Source organism: Liolophura sinensis, chromosome 7 (genome assembly GCF_032854445.1).
Source record: "Liolophura sinensis isolate JHLJ2023 chromosome 7, CUHK_Ljap_v2, whole genome shotgun sequence".
Classification (NCBI taxonomy): Eukaryota; Metazoa; Mollusca; class Polyplacophora; order Chitonida; family Chitonidae; genus Liolophura; species Liolophura sinensis.
The window spans coordinates 34,446,499-34,471,317 of NC_088301.1; the positions used below are offsets into that span (position 1 = coordinate 34,446,499).

General features: G+C 36.1%; 2 protein-coding genes across 4 annotated transcripts in view; one reads left to right on the forward strand and one right to left on the reverse strand.

The window, feature by feature from the left end:
* Window positions 1-1,480: 1,480 nt before the first annotated feature.
* On the reverse strand, window positions 1,481-5,275 carry LOC135471655 (dynein light chain Tctex-type 5-B-like). 2 transcript variants are annotated; one of them, XM_064750964.1, is made up of 4 exons: window positions 5,242-5,275; window positions 3,735-3,868; window positions 2,830-3,040; window positions 1,481-2,641 (listed from the first exon to the last, which is right to left on the reverse strand). In XM_064750964.1, exons 2-4 carry the CDS (start codon window positions 3,866-3,868, stop codon window positions 2,438-2,440), a joined length of 549 nt encoding a protein of 182 aa, XP_064607034.1. In that variant the 5' UTR covers window positions 5,242-5,275; the 3' UTR covers window positions 1,481-2,437. The 2 variants fall into 2 exon arrangements, with proteins under 2 accessions (XP_064607034.1, XP_064607033.1); XM_064750963.1 differs by having other exon boundaries at window positions 5,209-5,261.
* A 146-nt stretch (window positions 5,276-5,421) lies between these two features.
* LOC135470063 (guanine nucleotide exchange factor subunit RIC1-like) overlaps window positions 5,422-24,819 on the forward strand; it is a 34,727-nt gene continuing 15,329 nt past the window's right edge. For both annotated transcript variants that reach the window (XM_064748782.1, XM_064748783.1), the window contains exons 1-14: window positions 5,422-5,640; window positions 16,250-16,357; window positions 17,031-17,119; window positions 18,147-18,251; window positions 18,817-18,959; window positions 19,330-19,463; window positions 20,042-20,133; window positions 20,517-20,605; window positions 21,736-21,898; window positions 22,254-22,302; window positions 22,945-23,076; window positions 23,545-23,748; window positions 24,136-24,246; window positions 24,685-24,774. In XM_064748782.1, coding sequence (XP_064604852.1) covers window positions 5,494-5,640; window positions 16,250-16,357; window positions 17,031-17,119; window positions 18,147-18,251; window positions 18,817-18,959; window positions 19,330-19,463; window positions 20,042-20,133; window positions 20,517-20,605; window positions 21,736-21,898; window positions 22,254-22,302; window positions 22,945-23,076; window positions 23,545-23,748; window positions 24,136-24,246; window positions 24,685-24,774 — 1,656 coding nt within the window. In that variant the 5' untranslated portion in view covers window positions 5,422-5,493. The remainder of the gene's footprint in view (window positions 5,641-16,249; window positions 16,358-17,030; window positions 17,120-18,146; window positions 18,252-18,816; window positions 18,960-19,329; window positions 19,464-20,041; window positions 20,134-20,516; window positions 20,606-21,735; window positions 21,899-22,253; window positions 22,303-22,944; window positions 23,077-23,544; window positions 23,749-24,135; window positions 24,247-24,684; window positions 24,775-24,819) is intronic.

The window sequence follows — 24,819 nt, forward strand, 5'->3', positions numbered from 1 at the left end:
CTCAATTCTGCATCCCCTTTAAGGGCTAGAATGCTGTATCAAGCTCACCAGTCCAGACTTGCTGGATGTCAAATGTTTGAATCTACAAAGTTAAGTGGTCCTTCTATTAAGAAAGAAGTCTGTGCCAGAAATTGAATTGAAGAAGTGACAGTGACTGTCTACCTGATGAATTCTGGTTATACCAAGAAGACAGTATACCCAACAACTCATCTCAAGAAAGAGATGAAAATGGAGAGATAGTTCGGAACCAAGTCCACTTTCACTAAACTTCTCAGATCACATTTTTGGTAACTTCTTTTCACATAAGAATTCTGGGTTATAGTGCTCTAAGGTGACAGCATTTAGAAAAGGTACTAAAAATTGATTAACAAAGTTTTGTGAAGGTGGCCCTAGAACACTGTTAATGGATAAATACATTAAATTCTATTGTTTGTAAATGTATATTGCAAAAGACAGATGTCTGCTGTTTGATGCATCCTTTATGAGTTTGACCCTCACTATACATGGTATGAGATCATTTGGGGGTCATTCAGAAACCATCCCTATAACAAAAAACTTTTTGCCTTTTTTGGCATTCAGTTCATCTGCACTAAATCATTGCCTCTTTCATGGTGAACACATGATGCAAAATACAGTGAAGCACACTTTACCGTATGCTTCTATGCCACTTTGTTCTTTGTTGATGAAACATGTACAGTGTAGTTCTGTCCAGGATGAAACCATCATGAGCGATGGGTGTGAGAATGGATGATGCACAAAATCTCACAATCACTGGCAAAGGTTTAAGAGGTTAGATGCTCTATCCACTCCTTGGGCAGATTGCATTAAAGTGGCAATACTAACATTCTAGTTTAGGTTATTCTAAGAATTTTTATTCCTCCATTCCGGACATAGGAAAATTAGTCAACATATAACAAAGTGTATATGCAACAACTCAGTGTAGCTTTATTGAGAGTGGTAATTGATGTCAGGAGTTGGTCATGGTTGAGTGGTGAAGACATTTGTTCCTCAATCTCTAGGACATACACAGAGCATGTTTCAATCCCAACCTTGGACAAGAAATTTGTAGATACTCTTCTCTCACACTCATCCAGACTTAGTGACAAGTTGTTAACGACAATTGATTGTGTGGCTGTGTTCACACTCTAACGTTTGATGGAGATACAATTTCCTGGGTTGAAGCATCATGAAGCTTTTTTCACGTCTGACAAAATACAGTGACTCAGCATATAGCCTAGACTTGCCTATCTCCCACACCACCCGAGTGACCATTCTGTATCCCACCCACTCCATACTGATATCTGATCACAAGTAAAGAACAACAGACTCTGGTATAGAGAATAAAATAGAATTTTTATAATTAAATAATGATAGTGTTGCACACAAGTAAATATGTATAACTATATATCAAAATTGAAATATACAACATATTGCCAAAAGTAACAAAAACTTCTAGTAAACACCAAAATGATACCTTTGGTTAATGTACAATAATTTAGAATTATGGCGTGCATCATTTGGCGTAATAAAAATCTGAAATAAAAACGTATAGTTTGGTACAGTGTGAAATGACATACATAGAGATATATAACTATCAGTCAATTTCTTTGTTAATGTTCAGAGCTTTCGCAGTAAATACATGTACATGTAAGCAATCATCACTGGCTGGCAGACAGTGTAGATAAGAGGTACAGTGTAGCATATGCTGTCGTGGGTACTTAAAAAGTGTACAATAAAAATAATTTAGCACAGCCTTGGTTTGTCTCACTCTGATGTGCATCAGATACAATTCTGTTTATTTATTTTCTTCTTTTTAACAAACCATTTATTTTCAAGTGCATTGGTTTTCATACCAAGCATCAATGAAGATTAGTCTCTATTGTCAACTCAAGACTAGTATGACTTAAACAATAAGGAAAAGAAGTTTACTCAACTTTATCAGAAAAATGAATGTGCAAATTTAAAACAGTTAAGCATGACTAAAGGCCTACTATTGAGCAATGCTTTCCAGTTCAGATTCCCGGACATCCCGGACAACTTTTGCAAAGTATTCCACAAAGATCTTTGAAATTCGATATGATGAATTTTTTATTATTATTTTTTTCTTTCATCTGAAAGTGCAATCAAACTACCCGTATTGAAATCAATCAATTTAACATTTTTATGGCACCAAAACTAATCTCATTATAATGCATTACCACATTTTAATGTAAGCAGAAGGAAAAGACAGATCCATGGATGTACATGTACTCACACACGATAATTCCTACACCATATGAAGTAGCCATTAAAATGCTTCGTTGCTTGCAATCATTCATTTCATGCATCCTGTCATTCAGAGCTATAATTAAGGAATAAAATCAGACAAGTTTGTACCAACTTGATTATGTATAAATTATGCCAATATCAAGAAGTGAAATGTAAAGTATAGCTGGGATTATTCATAATACACTCCAAATACCATGCCAACAGCATAGATGGAGTTGTTGCGGAACTCGTATGAGGAGAAGGTATCATACGCAGCATCCCAAAGACAGCGGCTTCCCATTCTCATCCCCTGATCAGTAAGCTGTCCAATATGTACCAAGCAAATGACTTTATATCTTGGCACTATCATTTCCTTCACCCGGGCCTTCACAACCTGCAAGAGGACACAAATTGATGTACAGTTCATGTATCCATGACCTTTCCAACAATACTATTTTAGGAATTAGAATTACAATTGCTGTAACTTAATTCAGATTGTGTTAGTTCACCAGAAATATTACACACGCCTTGCAAGTGAGAATATGAGTGGACAAACAATTAGGCACAAGGTCCTCGACTCACCTCTGATATTGTTTTTGTCATCTGTTTACACAGTTCTGGCTCATATTTTTCTTCTGCCAGATAGCTTTCCAGTACTTCCTTCAGTATATTGTGCACCATAGATTCTGAGAATTTTTGCTTTGGTTTCAGCTGGTATGTGTTTTCCAACTTGAGAGAGGGGTGAATATTAACATCTCGTGGTTCATCAATAAATGACACTGTACTCAATGATCTGGAAGGAGAAAGGTTTCATATCACATACTTGTATGCCTGTAATAAATGTAAGTTTATAAATTACATCGTTTACTTCAAAAATAACATTCTGGGTAGTGCTGTACCTCTACCTTAAAAACATCACAGGTAAAACATCACACCACCTGTTGGAAGGCGAGCTGTATTTATGAGTGGGGCTGAATCATGAATGAGCTTGCCAATTTACACTTCTGTGTGAAATCGCAAATCAATTCCTGCATCATCGTATATCTTCAATGTACTGACTACTTTCGATAGTTAAAGAGACATGCAGCAAAAGGAACTTAAAGCTCAAGACATTCTACTCTATTAGACAATTTTTAGATCATGATATCAAAATCTTGTGTTCAATTCACAGATATTAACTCTTGAGTTATATATGACATAGGAGCAATGGATGAACCATGACAATATTCATCAAATACACAAGCAGATGGGCAATAAAACTTAATGTATAAATTAAAAGTTTTACTTAAAACACATCAATAATCTCAATCATACGTTATTCAAATTTGACAATTCAGCTAAATATTCAGCTACAGTTAGGGTTTGTACATGGCCATCATTCCATTCATCTTGTTCAGTGAAATAAAAAAAAAAAGTTTATAAAGATCTGTGTACTTATGTACAACTCGATTAATTCTGCATGGTTGTTTTTCTCACATGGGACATACCCTGGCTTTCTTTGCCTGTCAGGTAAACGGTTGTCATGGTTTTGTTTGGCTTCCTGTTGAGAAAATGATGATCCACTTCCTCGTTTTACTAGCAGTTTGGCAGCTCGATCTCTTGCAACATCCCGATCAGCCATCTGGGACACAAACAAATGAATTAGTAACACGACGTACACGTATCAGTAACAGTTTACTTTTTAAAATGTAAAGTATACCTTAACAATTGAGAACATTTTTACAAATTAAAAGAGAACAAAAATGGTAAACACTCAGGACATGTCATGTCAGGACCACATGAAAACAAAAAACACATATATATATATGCAGCCAACTCCTTGAGTTACACTGTAAAACACTTTCTAGTGTGTCACAATGATATAGTAGTTGCATATTTTGGGGGCAATTCCTTCAAATAAAAGCAAAGGCTGCTTCCAGAACTGTCACTGATAAGTGTAATGTAACTGGGCACTTACTGCATGAGAAATCTCATCCACAAGTTTTGATTGTTGCATTATCTCCTTTTCCTGAGAATTTGCGCACTTTTTTGTGTTTATTTTTTATGAAATCACATGGGCCTGGTTGGACTTCTACACATACACCATAAACGAGCTGGCTTTAGGCAAGGCTCCAGACTAAAGCACTACTATCTTGCACAGAGAAAAAGCCACATATCCCACAACAAATTTGATATTCTTTTGCACTGCAAATTAATTCATGACTGCGTGACTCGAATCAGAATTAAGTTTGCAACTAGATAAGTTTATTTGAGAGAGTGGGGGTTCATCAGATTATTCAGATTATTAACAGTACATGTGTATGGAAGCTATAATGAATAACAATACCTTGAAAGATGGCCCAAGATGACATTCACAAAAACTGGCAGTTTTATCAAAGAAGAAAGTATAAAATGTAATTAAAAGTAGGCCTACTGTGCTAAAAAGTATAGATGTAATTTTACATGCTAACAGTTCTGCTGAGCCCACATAGCCTAAGCATGATGTATATTCAATCTAACAGCTACTGCGAAATTACACCTTTTATATGTGCTAGTGTTTGAAAGCCCCCACCCTGTCTCGTCTATGTCTGTGTGAACTCGTGACATGCATGAAATATTGATTCAACTTAAATATCTGCAAATTTGTATTTAACAATTTATTTTAACTTCATTAAAAATGAAGGACAAACAACAATCACTTTATTACATACATGTGACTGTCGCCGAAAGGCTGTTTTAACAATTCGTGTGAAGAAAACGCATTTTGAAAAACGTAACTACAGCATATTAACATGTAGGAAGCGGTATGTGTCCAATTTTCGCTACTGCTGCCACGCTCTGTTGTGGCGAGTGATGGCCGTTGCTAGGAAACATAAAAATACAGACTTCTTCAACGTGAAAGGCAAATAGTATTCCTATCTAATGTCTTGTGTCACATAAACACTGCTTGGTCTTATGCCACATGTTTATCTCCGACTATACCTGTTTTTCCATCGAGGATTCTGTTTTCCCTACCTTGACAAGTGCTCCCTTCTCTGGTTTCTACTCGAGTGTATGGAGCAACAGCGACGTCTCGCAACATGCTTGAGAATATCGCGAGATTCTCTTTGTGTGCACACATTTCATTAGTTCAAAGTTTTAGTGTTGCAGCCAATCGCAGGGCTGGTAACAAAGTAGACATTGCCGAAGAACATGGCCACTTGATTGACGATGTGTAACTTGAAAAGGAGACAACGTGAGATGGAAAGGCAGATTTATTTCTGATGCATGATGTATTTTCCTGTTGGCTGGCCCAAATGCCTCAAACTGCCAAACGAGAAGCAGTGTTCGGGTCTAAAGTACATCATCAGTAACCATGATCGGGCTCTGTTTGCGATTGTGACAGCTGATAGCGTTAGTGTGTGGTACTGTAAGGTAAGGTTCTTAAGACTGCACTATACATGTACTAAGGAAAGAAACATCGAATCCAACTCGTCTTGTCTTTTAATCAGCACTTTGATGCCTGTTTAAGTGTTGTACATAAGAGATTCAACAGTCTGCAGTGTGATTCAATTTTATGGAAGATAGGGATATCCAGCTGCGTATGCAGGTTTAAATATTTGCCTTTGACAGTGACTGAACCTCGAACAGAAAATATCTTCAAAAAAAACAAAACAAACTCGTACAGGACTCATTACAGGATTGTGAAAATAAACTGCAGCATGATATAAACACAGAATAAGTTGAGAAATTGTGAGGTACGGGTACTGTGTTGAAGTAGTTTATATATTTATTTCATTGGTTTTGCAGTACTCAAGAATTTTACACCTGTATAACAGCAGTCATGTTTATTCATAATTCCGAGCACCTGGCAAGGAGCAGGAGGTGATAAATAACATGGTGCTGAATTTATGAAATGCTGATTTTTGCCAATTCTTAAAGTTCAAAGTAGTTCAAGACACTTTAACCATCAACATTTGAAGGCAAAGACACACACTGATTACTTCTCCAGAAAAAATTGTTTGCCTGAAAGCTATATTTTTTATTTCTTATGCTAAAATCTCACCTTGGTTAAATACGATTTGTTTTCACCTTCAGTACTTAAGTCAGATGACCAAAGAGTGTGCTAGTGATTGGCTCAGAAGAGTTATGACATCACTGCTAATAGGTAGACACCAGAATAGTCTGAAAATTTGGTCTAAGGATGGCTTATATTTATTCATACGCAAGGACTGCTGCCATCCTTGGCCCAGACGACGTGTGCTCCCAGTTATAACATTGTATAGATCTGTTTTTAGCTGATTGATCAGCAAAGCTTGTTGCATTCGCGGTAATATCCAAATCTATTTAATGCAGAGGTCTGTCGATGAGCTAAGGTAAAAAAATACATTTATGTACTTTTTTGCAACCATTGACCTTGGCATTATCGGATATTTTCTCAGAAAATCTTAGTCGAACTTGAAAGTCAGATCGGTGTTGAGCTATCTGCCATGTGATGCCATGTCTACTCGACTGACCGTCTTAGTGTGTCACAACCTTATTTGAGCATTTGTGTAGATATAGAAGAGCTGAATATGCAGTGTTGGACAACAGCGTTGCTTTGAAAGCTTATTCTAGAGTGGAGTAGAAGTATGAAGTGGCACCGCTTTTAAAGTTGACGCTTTGACAGGGAATTGATATGCCATGACATGATAGGTCCAACATTGATGTGCAGGTGTATCGTTCACATGTAAAATATGTGAGAAAAAAAACAGTTGTGAGTAGGGCTCAGAAGCAAGATATCATGATATTACCAGTCTCATACGCCACGGAATAAAATAAAAATTATAAAAATTGTTCAGAAGACCATGAAGACGAATTACATTAGGAATGTAATTCACCAGACTTTTGCAAATGACACATAAGTTTTGGCTTGTATTTAGACCTTACAATATATTTAAAGTTCACGGCCGATTTATTGGCTAGAAACCAGAGTAAACCACAGAGAACCCTTCACCAGGTACTTGACAATTGCACTGATGTAAAACTGCAGCAGAAGGGTTATTTGAGTATGTGACCATTGATGGTTTAACACTGAATTTTTTTTTTATTTTTTTTTTTTATTTTTGCATTGTTTTGTAAACAACAGCATTCAGGTACCTTGAAAATGCTTTGAATACTAAGCATTAACATTAAATATCCAAAAGGTTGTATTGTAACATGAATGAAACATTTATTTATTTGATCGATGTTCTACAAGAATTTGTTATTTTTACACTAGCAGGGAAGTTTATGGATGAAGGAAACCAGATTACACATGCCAATCACCAGATATCAGACAAACTTAAAGCAGCATGCTCACTACTTGTCCACTCCAAGAACAATACTTTAGTCAGTTAGATAAAAGAGAAAGCCAAAACATTGTTTCCATGAAATTAACGTTGAAAAGAGAGGAAATATACAAGGAAAAATGTATGTCACACCTTGACTTTAAAGTCTTATTTGAGCATTTGTGGGTCCAAACATGATTTTGCAAGTACCAGTAGTCATAAACTTAGCTGAGTGTGTTTTTTTTCAGGAAATAATTTGAGGAGATGTACAGTGTACATGTGTACTTACATATGCGACAATGGCACATGTATCATGTGTATACTTCATTCAGTATGCAAGCATACACATGTAGTCATCCACGTATGTGTAGGAACTACATGGGCCTTAGTCAGTGCAGAATGTAAGACTTCCAGTAGATGATGTGTTATCTTCTTTCATATTTTTGTCACAACCTTCCTGTAAAAAGATACTACCTGTAACAGGTTGCAGGTAGCATCATAATAACAAAATTGGTATTACTGTTAACAACTACAATTCACATGAAAGGTGATTGTTTCAATTTAGGATGTTCCTGTTCCTGTAGGAGTTGCTGCTAAAATGAAAAGTACAAAGTACAGGTACAGCTAATGTCATACCTTCTGTGTTGGCGCACGTTAAGAGTAAAAGCAATATTATGGTGAATGTTAGGAGATGTATCTTAAAAAATACAGAACATATTCAGCTCAGGTTTTGCATACATGTATATCACAATAAAACAAGGGGGTTTCCATTATTTGCTGCTCTGTGTTGAATTAATTAGGATATATTACAAAATTTACGACTTCTTGTCTAGTATATAATAGAATCGATGTTAAGGCAAATGTTAGTGGTGGTATCTCAAAGAGTATAGTGAGTCCTGCTCATGCTGGCTTCCTTTCTGGTTGTATGTGGGAAGGTCTGACAGCAACCTGGTGGTGGGATTCCCTTAGGCTCTGCCTTGTTTCCTCACACCATACTGCTGGCCATCGTCTTAAGTTATTCTGTAGCTCTTGTAGGAGTTTGCCTTCATTCATGTGTTTGATGGAACGTCTTTGGCATGATAAAAATCAGTTTGCTTTTGGAATGAATGGAAGTCTGAGAATTGCGTTTGATGTCATTGTGTGTATTCCTCTTTGAAAGTAGTCATGTCAGTTGAAACCATACTATTCAATGTAATGTATATGGCTGTTGACTTGTGTTCTAGTTGATGTCTTAGAGATTTACATAATCGCTTCAGCTTTTGGATGTGTATGAGGTGTGATGGGCTTTAACAGATGTCCCACACTTCATCTAAGACTGCTATAATTAGGAGGTATGTCTCTGATAGATACGTGTATGTGTTCTAAAAATACAGCTTCTATTGTGCCTCTTGGAACAAATCAATACTCCACTACTGAAGGTCTGGACACGACCAACTGTGCTGGCATTAAGATACCTGGAGTGTAGTTGCATGTTAAAAAGTGCATGCATAGATATACTGGATGTATTATATGGATGTAATTTGAAAGCTTTTAGAGATAATATTTTATACTTTGTAATAAATTTAAAAACTTCTATGGCCAAATGAGCTAGAATTTGAAATGGAATACATGTAGATAAATTAATTTGTGGATGTATGTATCAAGGATAGCAGTTAGGAGTAAACATAAAATTGTGAACCTTTTTCTAAAGCCTGATATGTCTCACATATAGTTACTCAAAAATCTTTATAAGTATAAAGGCTGAAAAATTGTGTGAGTACTGGTAACCCTCTAACACAAAGCCACCTCCTGCAGTAAAGCTAGACCGAAGAGCTATGTGTAAATATGTATCTGTCTCGTGGAGAGGGACTAATCTGACTTCACTTGCAAATGTACATGTATGCTAGACCACATGAGCAGTGAGGATTCCATTAAGGAAAGAGACCTACATGTAAATATTGTGGATGTCATTAGTCTACTGTTATTCTTCAAGCTCTCATTTACTTTTCACTGAAAATAATGTAATGGCTTAGTTTTTGCTTCACTTGTTAAGAAGATACGTGTGCAGATACCTATGTACATGGTGTTGATACTGTGTATTCTTTAGAGAATATAGAGATTGAGAAAGGGGTAACAAAATTACAGGTGCTAAAACTGAACTATGTTCCGTGTGAACCTCCATGTGTATGCGCTTATTTACGTAGCCTTTTGATATAAGCTCCTTCATCTCACCTTGGGTAATTAAACAGGTAGGTGCTAGGTTGCCTACTCTATCACTTTCCCTCATGTTTCGCTCTCTTTGGTGGTGTCTCAGGCTACCATGTCCTTCTTCCCCACTACACTAAAGCTGCACACTGAAAAATAGCTGGAATTTAATTTTAGTTGTGTTCATGTCATACCTTTAGTTTTGGTAGTAATTGTACACATACAGATAGCTCTTGTCAGTATCATTTTATTTTACCAGATTCTAACATGAACTAACTAGTGCATGTGTTGTATATTTATATGTGCTGGGTGTAATGTACCAGAAATGCACACACCAGATATCCTTAAACATAAATGCTGAACAGATGGATGTGGTCAGACCACATTAAACTACATTTTGATTTTCTTTCTTTTAATGGCCCTAAAGGTTTATATTTGTTAACAAACTTGTTTAATTAAACTTAAAATGTGTGTACATGTAAGCTATGTAGACACATGATTTTATCAAATAAACAGAAAATTTACTGTAATTATTTGGCATGATGCTGTTTCCTGTGCAGAATACTTACATATGTTAAAATTCAAAGGTAAATTAAAACCATTTGTTGTTTGAGATTAGATATTTATTTTGCTAACATGGCCTGTTGTCATTGTTTTAATAATTTGGCAGATGTACATGTATTATTCATTTGACTAAGGGTTCAAATGCAAAAGTTTAAAAATGCAAATTCCCTCCAGTTTTAAACACATTCAATAGATTGAGGTACATGTACTACATTTGTGTTGTTGATTGAAATTTTCTTGCAGCTTTTATACCTGTGCACAAATAGCTTTGGATTAAAAAATGACAACAAGCAATATTGGAGCAGACTCAGGTCTTCATTTGAGTGACATTCTTTCATTTTATTGGTGAAAAGCTTTAGTGTATGATTGTATTATGTCATCTTTCAGCTTGTACATGTATGTGAAACCAGAAGTTAACTTGTTTGTTTTGTTCATCTTTTAATCTGCTGATTAACAAGGTATTAACATTTCTCATCTATTTCATCCTCTAAGAACTATTGCAGAAATTATCAGTAACTCATGTTTCATGTGGGACAGGTATGAAACATAGCAATGTTGGTTGTGATGCATCACAATGACCAGCCATGGGTAGATTGTGCTCAGCTATGTGCGAGCATGTGTAGACCGTTGCAACTGGAAACAACAAAAATGCTTTAGCCTGCTGACTGATCAGGTTCTGGTGATTGCAAGCCTGCCTAGATTGACTAAAATCTGCGCCCAGTCATATGCTCCTAGTTACTCTCAGTTGCAAGGTGGTCAATCCATGGCAGTTTTAAAATTTTGCTTGATACTGTGTGATTCATTCAATTTATAGGGCCTCAGGGAGTTTATTTGGTGAAGTTCAGTTCATTTCATATCGGAAAATTTTCAGTGTTAAGAAATAGCGTACACACTTTACCAAACTTTACGTGAAATACAATGTACATTATGTTGTGAGAACAACAGCACACCTACATATGGCATGTGAAGGATTAACGTATCCAAACACATCAGACAAAACATGGCTGTAAAGAAGCTATTTTGTTGGTATTAGATTTGTTTTTCAACTAAAGATCTTTATTTTTCAAATAAATGAAAAGAAAGGCCTTTAGTAGGAAGAGCATTGTTTGTTTCATTTCTACATAGTTTATGGAAAGTAACATTTACTATTTAAATTAGCAGAGCTCTGCCGAGTGGAATTTTAATTGTTTTACACACAGTTGAATAGAGCAATAGCTAATGAGGAATTCAAGGATTACATGGAATAATGAACACGGACATTTTGTGGGTTCAAGGAATATAGGCAACCAGGTGATAATTTTATCTGAGCTCCAAGAAGACAAAATTCTTTTGTCACTGTTTTCTCATCACTTTTTTCTGTTTTCCTAACATTTTTACCTGTCTTAGAAATTTTAAACCTATAGTACATACATTCCCTTTGATTTAGTCATTCGCTTGTATATTATTATTATTATTAATGTACAAGTAAACAGCATGTACATTGGATCTTCACTAAGGGTACTTATATATGTTCATAAAAATAGCAGTGTTCCTGACAACATACAGTGAAAACAGGCATGTAAATGTATTATGCTGTGATAGTAATGCGTTTGACGCAGCGTTGGGACGGATTGAAACAGAACCCAGATTTTTCTTGATATTCACATTAATAATACCATTTTATTTATTGAGAAATGAATTGTCAACTGATCATGCACTTTACGTATTTAAGTATAATCAAATCTGATGATTTTGTCATGCTGTCAAGCTCCTCTGCCTGAGTATAAGCTTAACTTGCATGTGCACAATCATTTTGTCTCAGTTGCTCAAACTACATTAAGTTGTACCCTAAGGGCTCATACAGGTTAACAATTGTATGCATGGATTGTAGTAGGTCTACCTTTGATGCAGGTATTTGCCCGAGTGCATGTGTTAGCCCGTGATCACTAACTGAAACATTTTCTGATATAAATGTACATGTAGCCTTTGTATTACTGTCAGTGATGGACTGATGAGGATATGTTTTGCCTATTAAGTAAACGCATTGGAGATTTTCATTCTTCTGGAAATGAGGTACTGTAGTGTACTTTGTTTATTTTGTCAAGAGATCCATGAAGTAATTTACTGTCACTAAAGCAAATGAACTCATGCTACATACTATACACTACACTCATCACTAACAAGTACAACAAAAAAGAAATTTTGCTGATATTTCTATGCAACTTCCAGTGTATCATAAATCCTACTGCAAATAGTGCATGTAATGTTTGTAAGATAAAGCCATTATAGATTTCCTTTTTAAAAGTCCATTGTCTGTTCATGAGAAAACAGAAGATAACGTTATGATGCATTCAGAATTTTAATCTTTGTGCAGGAATCAGGTTCAAAAGATTGTTCTGAATGTAAATATGCTTTCGTCATTTTATTTTATTTAGGGGCACTATTGTTTGTTGCGAGTTAGGTATACCATGTATCCACCAATTTAGCTGAGGAATTTATACAACTTATAGGCATCCAAGTGAAGTGTGTACCAAGCGTTCAAGTGATGTGTACCAGGTGTTCAAACGATGTGAAAAAACAACCACAGGGTGTTCAAGTAACGTGTTGGCCTACTGTGTGTTCAGGTGGCACTTGCCGAGTGCTCTAAGAAACTGCTTTATTGTGTTAAGGTTGTTTTTTCATCAGTGAGGACAGAAGCTGGGGACTATATAGTGTACATATCAGATGATGGCCCCATTAACAGTCATTTGTTTTATGGCTGCATTAAGATGCACGAATCTCATATATTGTCATATAGGTGAAAAAATTCAAGTCATTATGTGTATTCCATTCAATTTTGGCCATCAGCAACAAGAACACTGTACAGCTGGTTGAGTCTCGTCTTAAGCTGTTGTTTGTGCCAAGCTAAAATGTCAACCAGTAAAATTCATATTTTGATGCTTGCAAGTACTACTTCATTATCGAGCAACTTCTGCTACATGTAGTTTGTCTGCATGTATGTGATATTTCTCCTTAAAAAAAACTGTGTAAATATTGCACAGGCGTTTATCTCTGTAAACTTTTGACTTTCAAAAACAACACATTTTCATACACTTTTTGATCCCATGTATGATGTGAGCAAGTACATTATATCTGCATTGAATGTACATTGTACATTAGTAAGTGTTGACTCTTTGCATGTCCTTACAGCCCAGATAAAACATCTGTCTTGCATGTATGTGTATTTATAATAAATAGTTCTGTAGCTGTCAAAAAATTGGATCGTTTTTGCATTTCATTCTGTAAGAAAAAATTATTCGGGGGCCACACCCTTTACAGTACACATAAACCTACGTGTACTGATGTAGTAGCTACGTGTAAATATGAAAAGGACCTCTGGTATAGACCTTTCCAGTGGAGCCCTTTCATTCATTTTGGGGTATCTTTTCACTGAATGGGGTATACATGTATACATTTTAATGGTAGGAACTAGGGATTAAGGAATTTGTGCAAAACACAGATCATGTGATAAGATGAATAGCTAGGATTAACACTATATCAGTAGTACTTCAACTCTATATTGAAGGTATCTTTTGAGGCAGCTGTCCAGAAAGCTATTAAAATAGTAGCTTTTATAAAATCATCTTACATGTAAATCTATATTCTGTTATAAAGTTGTTTTTTTTTGCTGCTGTTGCTGTTGGTAAACTGTCTTGTCATGGGTAGAATGATATCGACATGAGAGACCTAGTTTTACAAAGTGTTATTTTAAGAAGAATTGATTTGATAATTTTTTTGAAGAAAGGTGTTCTGCAAGATGATGACAGAGGTAGACAAGTACACAGCATTATGACATATTTGAGCGAAACCTAACACACTCAGTTTAAGTACCGGTACATGTAGAGACGTTAGTAACGGCAGTATCATGACATTCAGCACTCATGTGGGCTTGCCAGCCTACCATACAACTCCTAGTTCTCCTCCAACAGGGACTGAGATGTCAGACCAAACACACTTTGATTATTATTTCTGTGTGTTGTGACTTTGGTTCTCAATGTTAAACGTTGGTTTTCTCTTAAGCATAATACTGGCCACCATCATATAACGTGTCCCTACAGTATGTTTTTTATTATTGAAAAAGTAGGCATTTCTCAGACACGCAGCTTGATGATCTCCAAAAATATTACCAGAACTAGCATTACATATACATGTAGCCTACCTGTACCTTGATGTACATGCTGGTGTCAATGTTTGGTTAGTGGTCACTAGTTGCTTGTACCATATATGATTGATTTTTTGGTTAGTTGATATTCTCTTTGTGTCTCACTTACAACATTCATTTGCTTTGAAATCAATGTTGAATACCATATAAGTTGTGAGGCTCAAATACTGCTCAGTTCATTTTGGCTTCTGGTCACATGTGGGAAGGTCTGTCAGCAACTTGCGGATTGTTATGAGTTTTCCCCAGGCTCTGGCTGGTTTCACCCACCATAATGCTGGTTGCTGACAAATAACTGAAATATTCTGGAGTGTGGAGTAAATTAGAGGGGCCAAAAAATATAGTAGAAATATGGTACTGGTAAGTGAGTCTTTGGAAGCAGCCAATGTTCAGCGTACATGTAGGGTATCCCTCAGTGATTTTATATTTTATCATGCTGGCTTCCTCTCTGGGCGAAGGTCTGCCAACAACGTGTGGATGGTCATGGGTTTAGCCCAGTTTTGTCCCACAATATTAATGCTTTCAGCCGTCATATTAGTGAAATATTCTTGATCACAGAGTAAAACACAATTGAAATAAATAAATAAGTAACTTTTACATTTTATAGACATGATCTTTTATGTAATGCTTTTGACGTCATACATACGCACATGTACATTGGCATTTGTAAATGAATTGTACATGTATACACCTTTGTCACTATAAAAACGCATCTAATGTGTAGGTTTGTAAATACCTACATGTACCTGCACTAGGAATGCCTTCATATATATATAGTAGTGATCACACAACGCATTTGTACACACTGTACATAGTCCCAGATATTTGAATATTTCCCCCAAACTGTATATGTAGCCTCAGGTGGTTTATATATCTGATTAGAAAAAAAAAAGAAACCATCTGGAAAGTTATATGCCTCTTTCTAGATGGTCAGATATGCTGTGCAAGTTTTTTTAGTTCTGGAAAGGCTGATTCAGGTTCATAAGTTACAAGTATAACAGGTTGGATTGCCCTGTTAGATGCATTGTTTGCTGTTTTATATACATATACATGTACCTACAATGTAGCAATTAGTTCACATCAGTAGTACTATACTATAGTGTTTTTGTACAGTGTGTTTAGTATAATGGACACAATCTATTACATTGCATAACAATTGTCTGTACTTTATTAACTTTAATTCATTGGTAAGCCCAAAACCAGCCCTTTAATGTGGGGTTCAGCAGTCAGTGACTTGGTGCATAGCTGACTGTTGCAGCTGAAAACAAACAAAGAAATTATTCTGAAATAGTAAAGTTCCTTATTTAATAATTTATTCACTGCATAGGGCTCCATATCTTTCTATCTGTATGGTTAAGACATTGAATAGGTGCACCTTTCAGGTTTGTAGTGTTTTGGCTGTTGACTAAAATCTAGAAATTCATCAGGTACACGTAGCTGGTGAAGGCCACTGGTTACTCTGGACACAGGTTTCCTCTACTCATAAACGTGATCACCATTATGCATGTCATATTAGTGAAAAGTTCTTGAGCACAGCAATTGAACAGCAATCAGTCAATCGATCATCCAAATCTTTCAAAAAACAAAAAAAAAAAAAACAAGAAAAAAGGTCACAGCTTTCAACGTTTGTAATCACTTGCTGTCTGTGTGGTGATGTGGAACGTTAGCTTACCTGTACCTTGAATATAACCATAAACATGTCCATGTGAAATCTTTCTGTTGTATTTAGTAAGATAACGATGTATGTGACCTTCCCCTTTCTGGCCTGTATCAAATGTAAGGGTAAAAGAGAATTTGTTTCATGTTCCAGCCATCTGTGTTACTCTGCTGTTACACCCAGTCAGCATTACACCAACAGGAAGTCGGGACATTTGATCAGGCAGAGTGGAAAGCAGACTCCTGTATGTTAGCAGTCACGGTAAGATTTCTACAATATGCGATTTGTAGCAACAATTTTGAAGAGCACAAATTTTCAGAGAGTGCAATTTTGTTACATGTAATTCTTTTGATTCAAGCCGGCTTAATTGAGGGTTCTGTTTTAAACAGGTCTTGTGACCTGTGAAGATAATTTTGTCCAGTCAGAATCAAGATGCTTTTTTCCCTGATTGTAGTTTACCCTAGATGTGATATAAAATGGTATTTGATATGACATGTACACAGAGAGTGATGAAAGTGTTTCCATTATATCTATACATTTGGGTTATTGGTTAACATAAGAAAGTGTGGTGGATTTAAAAACTAATAAAATAATCAGCTCTTTACTTCACTCAAGTAGTGTCTTATTTACCGAGTCTGCTGGTATGTAGCATGGGCTGGACTGAAATAACATATTTATCATAACAGAAGTTGTCCAAGTCTGTTTGCAATAATGTTTCCCTTCAGTAATTTAGCCTTGGGTGTGTCTGAGGAAAAAACAATTACAACCACTTAAACAGCCGTAGCATGTGTACTTTCCTATTAAGTGATGTGACCATGTGTTGTGATTATGACTGCATTTAGCGAAAGTAAGTAATATGACTTCAGATTGAATTCCAAAAGTGAAGTTTTATCTTTGTTAACTGACTAACCCCAATTTTTTTTTCCGCTTTCAGACCACCTTTGGGTATGTGGTGTTTTTCTGTGTGGATCTCGACTCCAGTGTGCCCTATCGATGCTCCCTCTATGTACAGCGGGATTCACGGTTAGATGCATGTGTTAATTTTCCAGTTTAAACGCCATCCTTAAAACTTATTGATCATGTGGCTAATATACCAAACTTCACAATATGAGATATAATTAGAAGCTGTATCTGTACCTGGTAGGCACATACAAAGACATTGTGCATTGCAACAAGGTTCTCAGTACTGGACAGCCTTTGTGCTAATAAGGGACCTTTGTTTTCCCAGTCCTACGTGTTCACTCTTGCTGAACACGCTGTAAAGACAATTGAAGTCAACTAAAAAAGCTACAAGTATATACCAACTTGACATGGGCTAAAATATCAATCCATAGTGCCACGATTGGTGTAGGGCGATAGCGTGTTGATAGTCATCATGCCACAACTGAACTGAAAACAACGAAGGCTTGATACGGTCCCTTAACTTCAGAAAAAGTAGAAAAAGTATATGAAAAAATTTCATGAAACAAATGACAGTGGTTAAAGTAGAGAAGACTTAATGCAATTTTAGAAAGGTTGTGTACATATTTTTTTCTGTATTCAGTCAATTTTTGTTCGTTTGCCTGTACTAAAACTAAATTAATGCCCCGATCGTCAACATCCAATAGCAGTGTAAGCAAAGTTAAGTCAACTGCTTGTGTTGGTGTCTAAAAAAGCATTTCATGTATTGAACGAAGTTTTGCATGCATGTGTAGCACAATAACATGAGGAAATGTTCCATTCTTGAGGCCCTGCATGTATTTTAAGTAACATAAATTATCAAATTCATGACCATTACTTCTCTTCACATTGTGTATTAGAATCTATGGTAAGGTAAATGTTTTAATTCCATTATGTTAAGTTTGGCATTCATGTTTCTCCTACAGGCAAGCTCTTGATATCCTTGGTACCAAAACTAAGTTTGGAATTAAAAGAAAAATAAGACATTAGTCAGTGCATAGTTACATTTTACTAAGGAGAACAATGACATCTTTAAACTCTAGGTTGTAAACATGTTGTCAGTATGTACTATTTTTTTGAGTTCGGAATGTTGTACTGGTTGGTATTGCAGAGCAAGTGGAGGAAAACAGCCTTCAAACATAGTCACATCAGATGAAGTGCCTGCAGTTAGACTCACACTTGTTGTACAAGTGCAGCTGTCCGCTCAAGTTACTAGGTAAGTCTGTAAAGGCATGTTAATATTTACAGGTGATTTGATTAAAAATGGGCCCTCTGTGGCCGAGTGGTTAGAGTGCTAGAGACAGGACCCTCTCAACAGTACGGTTGCTGTGAGTTCAAGTCTAGTTCAAGTTGGCTTCTAATCCAGCCAGTGGATGGTGGGGTTTTCCTTCCTGTTTCTTCCTACCACAAATCTGACTGCCATCGTATAATTGGAAGTATTCTTGAGAATGATATAAAACACCAAACAGATTGATCAGAAATTACTATTAAGGACAAATCATTTATATTACCTGTAGTTTTAGGTTTGGATGACTGTAAGTTTTTTACTGTGACAGTGAAGTTTTCGTGATTTTGTTGGGTGTGGAAATGTCTTGGAATTGCAATGCCTGTCAGAGGCATTAATATCTTATTGCGCATGTTATTTGTGAATATAACTTTAGCGTGAGACAGCCCATTGAATTCAGAATATGACTGTATTTTTCAAAGCTTTATGTGCTGTATTGATCGTATAGGTGATCAAAGCAATGTAAACCTAATCTGTGTGATGTTAATTTTTACAGTTTATTGGATGTTAAAGATGAACTGGCTGTCTCGTTGACTGATGGCTGGTTAAAGAAGATAAAATGGGATGGAAATGTCAACAACAACACATCAGTACACTTACAAGATATATCTCTGTCAACAGATCTCCAGTTTGCGCGTGGTAAGTGAGAGTATGCCTAAGGAGAATCTCCTTCCACGAAACTTTGTAAAGAAAAATAGTCCTCCATTATGCCCCTTAAGATGCCTGTGATGTCCAGTTCACTTTAAGTCAAGTTAAATTTTACCATCCTTTTCTTTTGTCCATCCAAAGCATTATGTAATTTTGACACTGTCAAATCATGTATCTTTTTTGTATGTATAAAAAAAATCTCTATAATAGCCTAAAATAATACTGATGTGAAGAGCAACTTACTTGTAAATGCTGATCTTTGATGGCTGAGTGGTTTTGAAGTAATAAAACAAAGTTCTTATCCAGATGATTTGCAACATTTAAAACTATGTAGGCCTCTGCATAATGTGTCTCTTCACAGTGAATTCAGTTCAAGATGCATCAGTCCACATGATTTCTATGGACTACAGTCCTTTACTCGGAGGGTATGCATTAGTGCTCAGTAATGGCAGAGGCATTTTCTTACCAGCTTCAAATTTAAGATCACGTGCAAATGTAAGTATGCTTACCTTCACCTGTCTGTTTTGCTCACTCTTTTCCCAATATTAAAATGTAGCCACTTGTATGGTACTACATGTAGAATGGTTCATGTCATGCTGTCAGATTTATTGTTTGGTTTCCTGATTCCTGATTTCTTTGATTTATTCTATCTTTTGTGTTCATAAGCTATTATTTTATTCTCTTCTAACAATATAATTTAAATGTATTTCATTGTTCTAAATTTATTTATTATAGTAACCATCCTGTGTTACTTGTCCGGGGGCCACTGTCACAAAATGGTGTTTCTAACATTTCCTGTAACTTTTTAAGGCGACATCATTTATGAGAAATGTTACGAAAAACTGATTTGCAAAGTTGTGTGAAAGTGACCTCCGCTCTGTCTGTTTTCAGGTTTTCAGTCCATTCAACACTTTTATTACTATCAAAAGCATTATTTGGTGTAAATTTTATCTTTAAAATGGGCAAGCAAGTGTTCGTATTCATTTTGAAAGTCCATGTGCATATTTTTACGGTAGAGTTTGGACCTAAATTCATCACGTTTTCCTTATGAGGTACCTTGATTATGTTGCTAGTCTCCACGTGGTATCTGGGCCCCAGATCTGAGTGATGCTGCATGTGTAGCAGTCAACCATCAGTATAGACTCATAGCCTTTGGTTGCCACAGGTATGTAAAAGAGGAACGGTGTAACGTGATGAAGAATTCAACACATTTCTTAATAGTTTAAAGTTAAAATAGAAGGTATTGGTATCCACCACTGTGCTTGAATTTCATCGACTTTAGTTAAGTTTTATTGTGGAAGGCTTTTCAATTTAATAATTTTTATTTGCCCTTATTAAATGGCCTGATAAAGGATGTTAAAGGATTATTTTGCTGTGTTTTTAAATTTTAATGAACATTTTTAAGATTGGTTTGAAATTTGTTACACATCATAGTTTGGGCACACCCTTTGTCTTAACTGGTCTTTGTCTAATGTAAAGCCTTGACTACCTTTCTCTGTTTATATTTATATTGTCATCTGTTTGTGACCTGTGTGGCTTGTGTTATAGTGGCAGTGGCATGGTCTACAGTATTGATGATGCTGTTGGTGCTCTGGTCATCTCCCACAGACTGACTGTCTCCAGTAAGGACTATCCCGGTAAGAAAGGACCAAATCTCCAGAAAAATACTGTACTTCGTTGTTGTACTAAAAAATATATGCTGGTATAAAAACAATTAAATTTATGAAAAGTCACATGCACGTATACCATATATTGATAAAACCAAGGGGTATTCTACATAGATAAGCAATAGCTCATTATCATTATTTATATAATGGTAAAATCTCCTTCACTGATTAAAGTGGAATCTGACTGGCTAGAGTTAGATATCAATTTTGTTATTACACCCAGCGCCATGATGTCACAAAGAAACATTTTGTTTTTTGACGTTCCAGTTCAAGCTTAGCAGAGTGATGTCGTAATACAAGTTCAGTCAACTTTAAAATTACTTACACCACGTAACAAGACACGACGTCATACAAGATGTCATGTGCGACGTCACGCTATATACACAAACTTGTTGAGGCCTACAGCTAAAAGCATTTCTTAAATTGCTAAAATGCATAAAATCACAATGTTGTTGAAATATAAATAATAAACAGAATATTGGACAGTAAAGGTATTTTTCTTGTGAAAGGTGGATTTTCACCTCTCACTCGAAAAATATTTATGTTATTCAACCTTCACTTTGCAGTGTCCTCTATATATCCTATATCTTTAATTATATAAAGAGATTACAAGTGTTATTAAGACATAAACTAAATGATGTACAGATAAGTTAGAAACTGACAGAGAATTACCAGATGCATGTGCATATCATGCAAAAGCATGAACAGCATTGAAGTGTTTGGAATATTACCATGACATGCCATGAACATCCTTACTATATTCTGTATCCATTGATTTATTTATTTTTTTGATTGGTGTTTTATGCTGTACTTAAGAATGTTTCACTTGTACAACGGTGGCCAGCATTATGGTAGGAGGAAACCGGGCAGAGCCCGGGGGGGAAACCCACAACCATCCGCAAGTTGCTGGAAGACCTTTGTAACCATTGATATTGTAAAAACAATATTATATTTGAAAATTTTTTTTTAATAGTATACATAAAAAATTATTTTCTACCACTTAGGTCAGGCTTTACCTCCACTTGCATGTACAAGGTGGTTTTTTTTAGATGTACGAAGAGATTTTGGTTGAGCTGTGTTTATCCTTGTCTGTATTGCAGATGCTGGTCAAGTTGGAGGATGTGTCCGCATACTCCAGTGGACACCGGATGGTAAAGCAATAGCCCTGGGATGGCAGAAGGGAGGCTTCTCCCTGTGGAGTGTGTTTGGATCTCTCCTTGTCTGCACTCTAGGCTCAACCTCCTGTACATACAATAATTATGGGTGAGTGACCCATGTACTAGCTTAGTTTGGTTCAGAATTGCAATTTTAACTTGATCATTATGAACAAAATGTTTTCAAATGTGTGGATGACACTATGCCTTGAGTACTTGTTTTTTCTTTTTTTTTTATACATGTAAGAAGTGTGAAATGATACATTTATTATCTTTTATTAACATTACCAACCTTGCATAAAGTTGTTTGTAAGATTGAAGTAATGTGTTTGGTGAGCCTTAGACTACATGTACTACATATCATCAAACAGCACTAAAAACATTTTTGTGACATGATACATGCATTTCTAATATTTCGTCTTTGATATTGTTCATTTTGTTTTTCCTCTTACATATATTTCTAGTGCTTCTGAAGATGAAAGTATACAGTCTCCTGTAATAGTCAAATCAATGGTAAGATATCCATTTCTGCAAGAATCTTGAACATTCTGGATTTTGTGTTATTGCCTTCTTTATCACATTTTACATTGCTTAGAGCTGTTAAGCTACATAATTGTAATCCAGGCTTAGAGAATTAGGCAATGATGGTTAGAATCATATCAGTAGAACTTTGATGTCTCCTTAGACTTTAAATGATAAGATTTACTTTGGCTGTGGTATTCGTATTGCGACAATAATGATTGCAGTTTCTTTCAAAACACTGACTGGGCAAAATTTTAAAAATGGACACCATGTAGCAAGGCCTTAATTGCCTTAGATATTCAAGCCAGCCATTCCCATCTGGATTGGAATAGTTTGTAGAGCGGTTGGACTAGACATCCTATGCCATAAGTTTAGATTCTAGCTAGAGAAAGAATTTTCACTGATCTTGAGATAGCTCTCTCAGAGTCAGAAATTCAGTGTGCAGTGATGTATTTCAACATACATGTATATAATTACATTATTGTCATGAAGAAGCTTGGTGTCGACCTGAACATAATTAATTTCCTTGAAAATTATAAAGATATATGTAAAGTTTATTACATGTACAAATTATCTTATTTGTCATTTGCCTTGTATGTTTATTTATTTACATACCCTTTTGTTATTTTATAGGAATGGGGTGCAGAAGGCTATCATTTATGGATGGCCTGTGAAACAGAATCTGAGAGAAACAATCACACAACATGCCCACATTTGTTACAATATTCCCTAGTGAAAAGTGCTTTAACAGTCAATCCATGTATGGTAAGTATGTAAACCCTTGGAGAGAATAGTTTTCAGAAGTCGGATTATGTTTGAGGAGTTCAGAAATCAGTGTCCTCTAGATGACATCAGTGGTTGGTTTCTGGACCTTTTCTTGTTTGAAATAAAAAGTTGTTGAACTGTCACTGAACCTAAGTAAGCACCCAGTGGGTTTAGTTTCAACTCTTGCCTGATGGCAACATACCTGAAGTAGTATTTGATAGACAACATTAAGATTTAAGACTCTTTCCTGTAATCAAATATGAAAAACATCTTGAGCAAATTTTTTTGTACAAGTATTTCAAAATGATAAAACTCTTAGATAAAAAAATCTCCTGTTTCCACTGGGTCACATAGCCTGCCACACATGAACCTGTTTATCTCACCTGTGAAGTGCTGCATTAGCAAATGCCTAATTACTAATAACTACTAGTACTGATGTAACATTTTCTTTCAACTCTTTGATTTCAGCCAAACCATGAGCACCTGTTCCTGCAGGGTGAAGATAAGTTGTTTTTGACCACAGGGGACATGCTGTTGAATTTGTCTAGTCAGACCCAGCCGTTCAGGGAAGGGGCCTCCGGTGGCTCAGGCTGTGGGGGACTTATTGGCCACAAACAGTGGCAGCTTATCCCTATCTCTCCCAGCTACCTTACCCCCAACTGGCCTGTTCGGGTAAGTGATGGTTTTTCTGCAAACACTTTGAATACAGTTGTGGAGTTTATTGATGGGCCATAGATAAAAGTTTTGACTGCCTCATAAATGGTACGGAAAAACAAATATGTCAAAATTTCAACTTTAAGTACCCAAAATAAAGTGTGATGAGTGTGAGATTTAAATTTAGACTTGTCATAAATGCCTGTGTGATTTCACTCCCTTGTGCTTATCCTGAGAATACAAACTTGTTTTATGTTTGACTCAAACTAAGCTTCAGCGTTTTAAGTGATCTTTAGTTGATTGTAACTTTAGCATTGAAGATTCCCTTTTATCTACATGTGCATACCTGCCGTAATGTGCAGCCTAAGCACTGTCACAGTGTTTTTTGTATTTGTTTTTGTCCAGTATGCAGCTATTGATCAGACAGGTCAGTGTGTAGCCGTAGCTGGGAGAACAGGTCTGGCACATTACGCTCTCTTTACCAGGAAGTGGAAGCTCTTTGGAAACGAAACTCAGGTATGATGTTTCACTAGCCTCTCAGAGAATGTCACAGTATTTGAATGTTCAGTATACTTTATTTATGAATTTTTCCAGTAAAATTTTACAATGTTTAGCCAGGTTGGGTCATACCAAAGATTTTTTTAAAAATTTGCGCTTAGCACTGAGATGTTATCAGTATAATATGACTGGGTGGGGTGTCATGTCTGGTGCTTTTGGCTAGATGTTTCAGTGGAGGCAGCACTTTGGCGGCATGGCGCTGCCACAAAAAGACACAATATGGGTACACACACCTGATTACTCCTCCTTGTCAAAAGACAAAGGAATTGTAAGCATGAAGTTCGACCACAAGCATACATGCTGAGTTATTCATTATTTCAGGATATTAAAACATTTAAACGTTGGGATACATTCATATGAAAATTTTGTGTTTAAGTGTTATACATTTCCTACCAGGAACGATCCATGGCTGTAACCGGTGGTATTACATGGTGGAAAGATTTCATCTGTGTTGGCTGTTACAACATGTTGGACCAGAGGGATGAGGTGGGTGATGTACTTTCTGGCTTTAGCATAGCCGCAGTATGGCTC

What these genes read in the sequence shown, in the direction of transcription:
- LOC135471655 (XM_064750963.1), bottom strand. An exon ending in GACAGGCAAAGAAAGCCAGG is followed by an intron (nt 3,041 to 3,734) that starts GTATGTCCCATG and finishes TTCTCCTTCCAG; the next exon opens with ATCATTGAGTACAGTGTCAT. An exon ending in TGACAAAAACAATATCAGAG is followed by an intron (nt 2,642 to 2,829) that starts GTGAGTCGAGGA and finishes GTCCTCTTGCAG; the next exon opens with GTTGTGAAGGCCCGGGTGAA.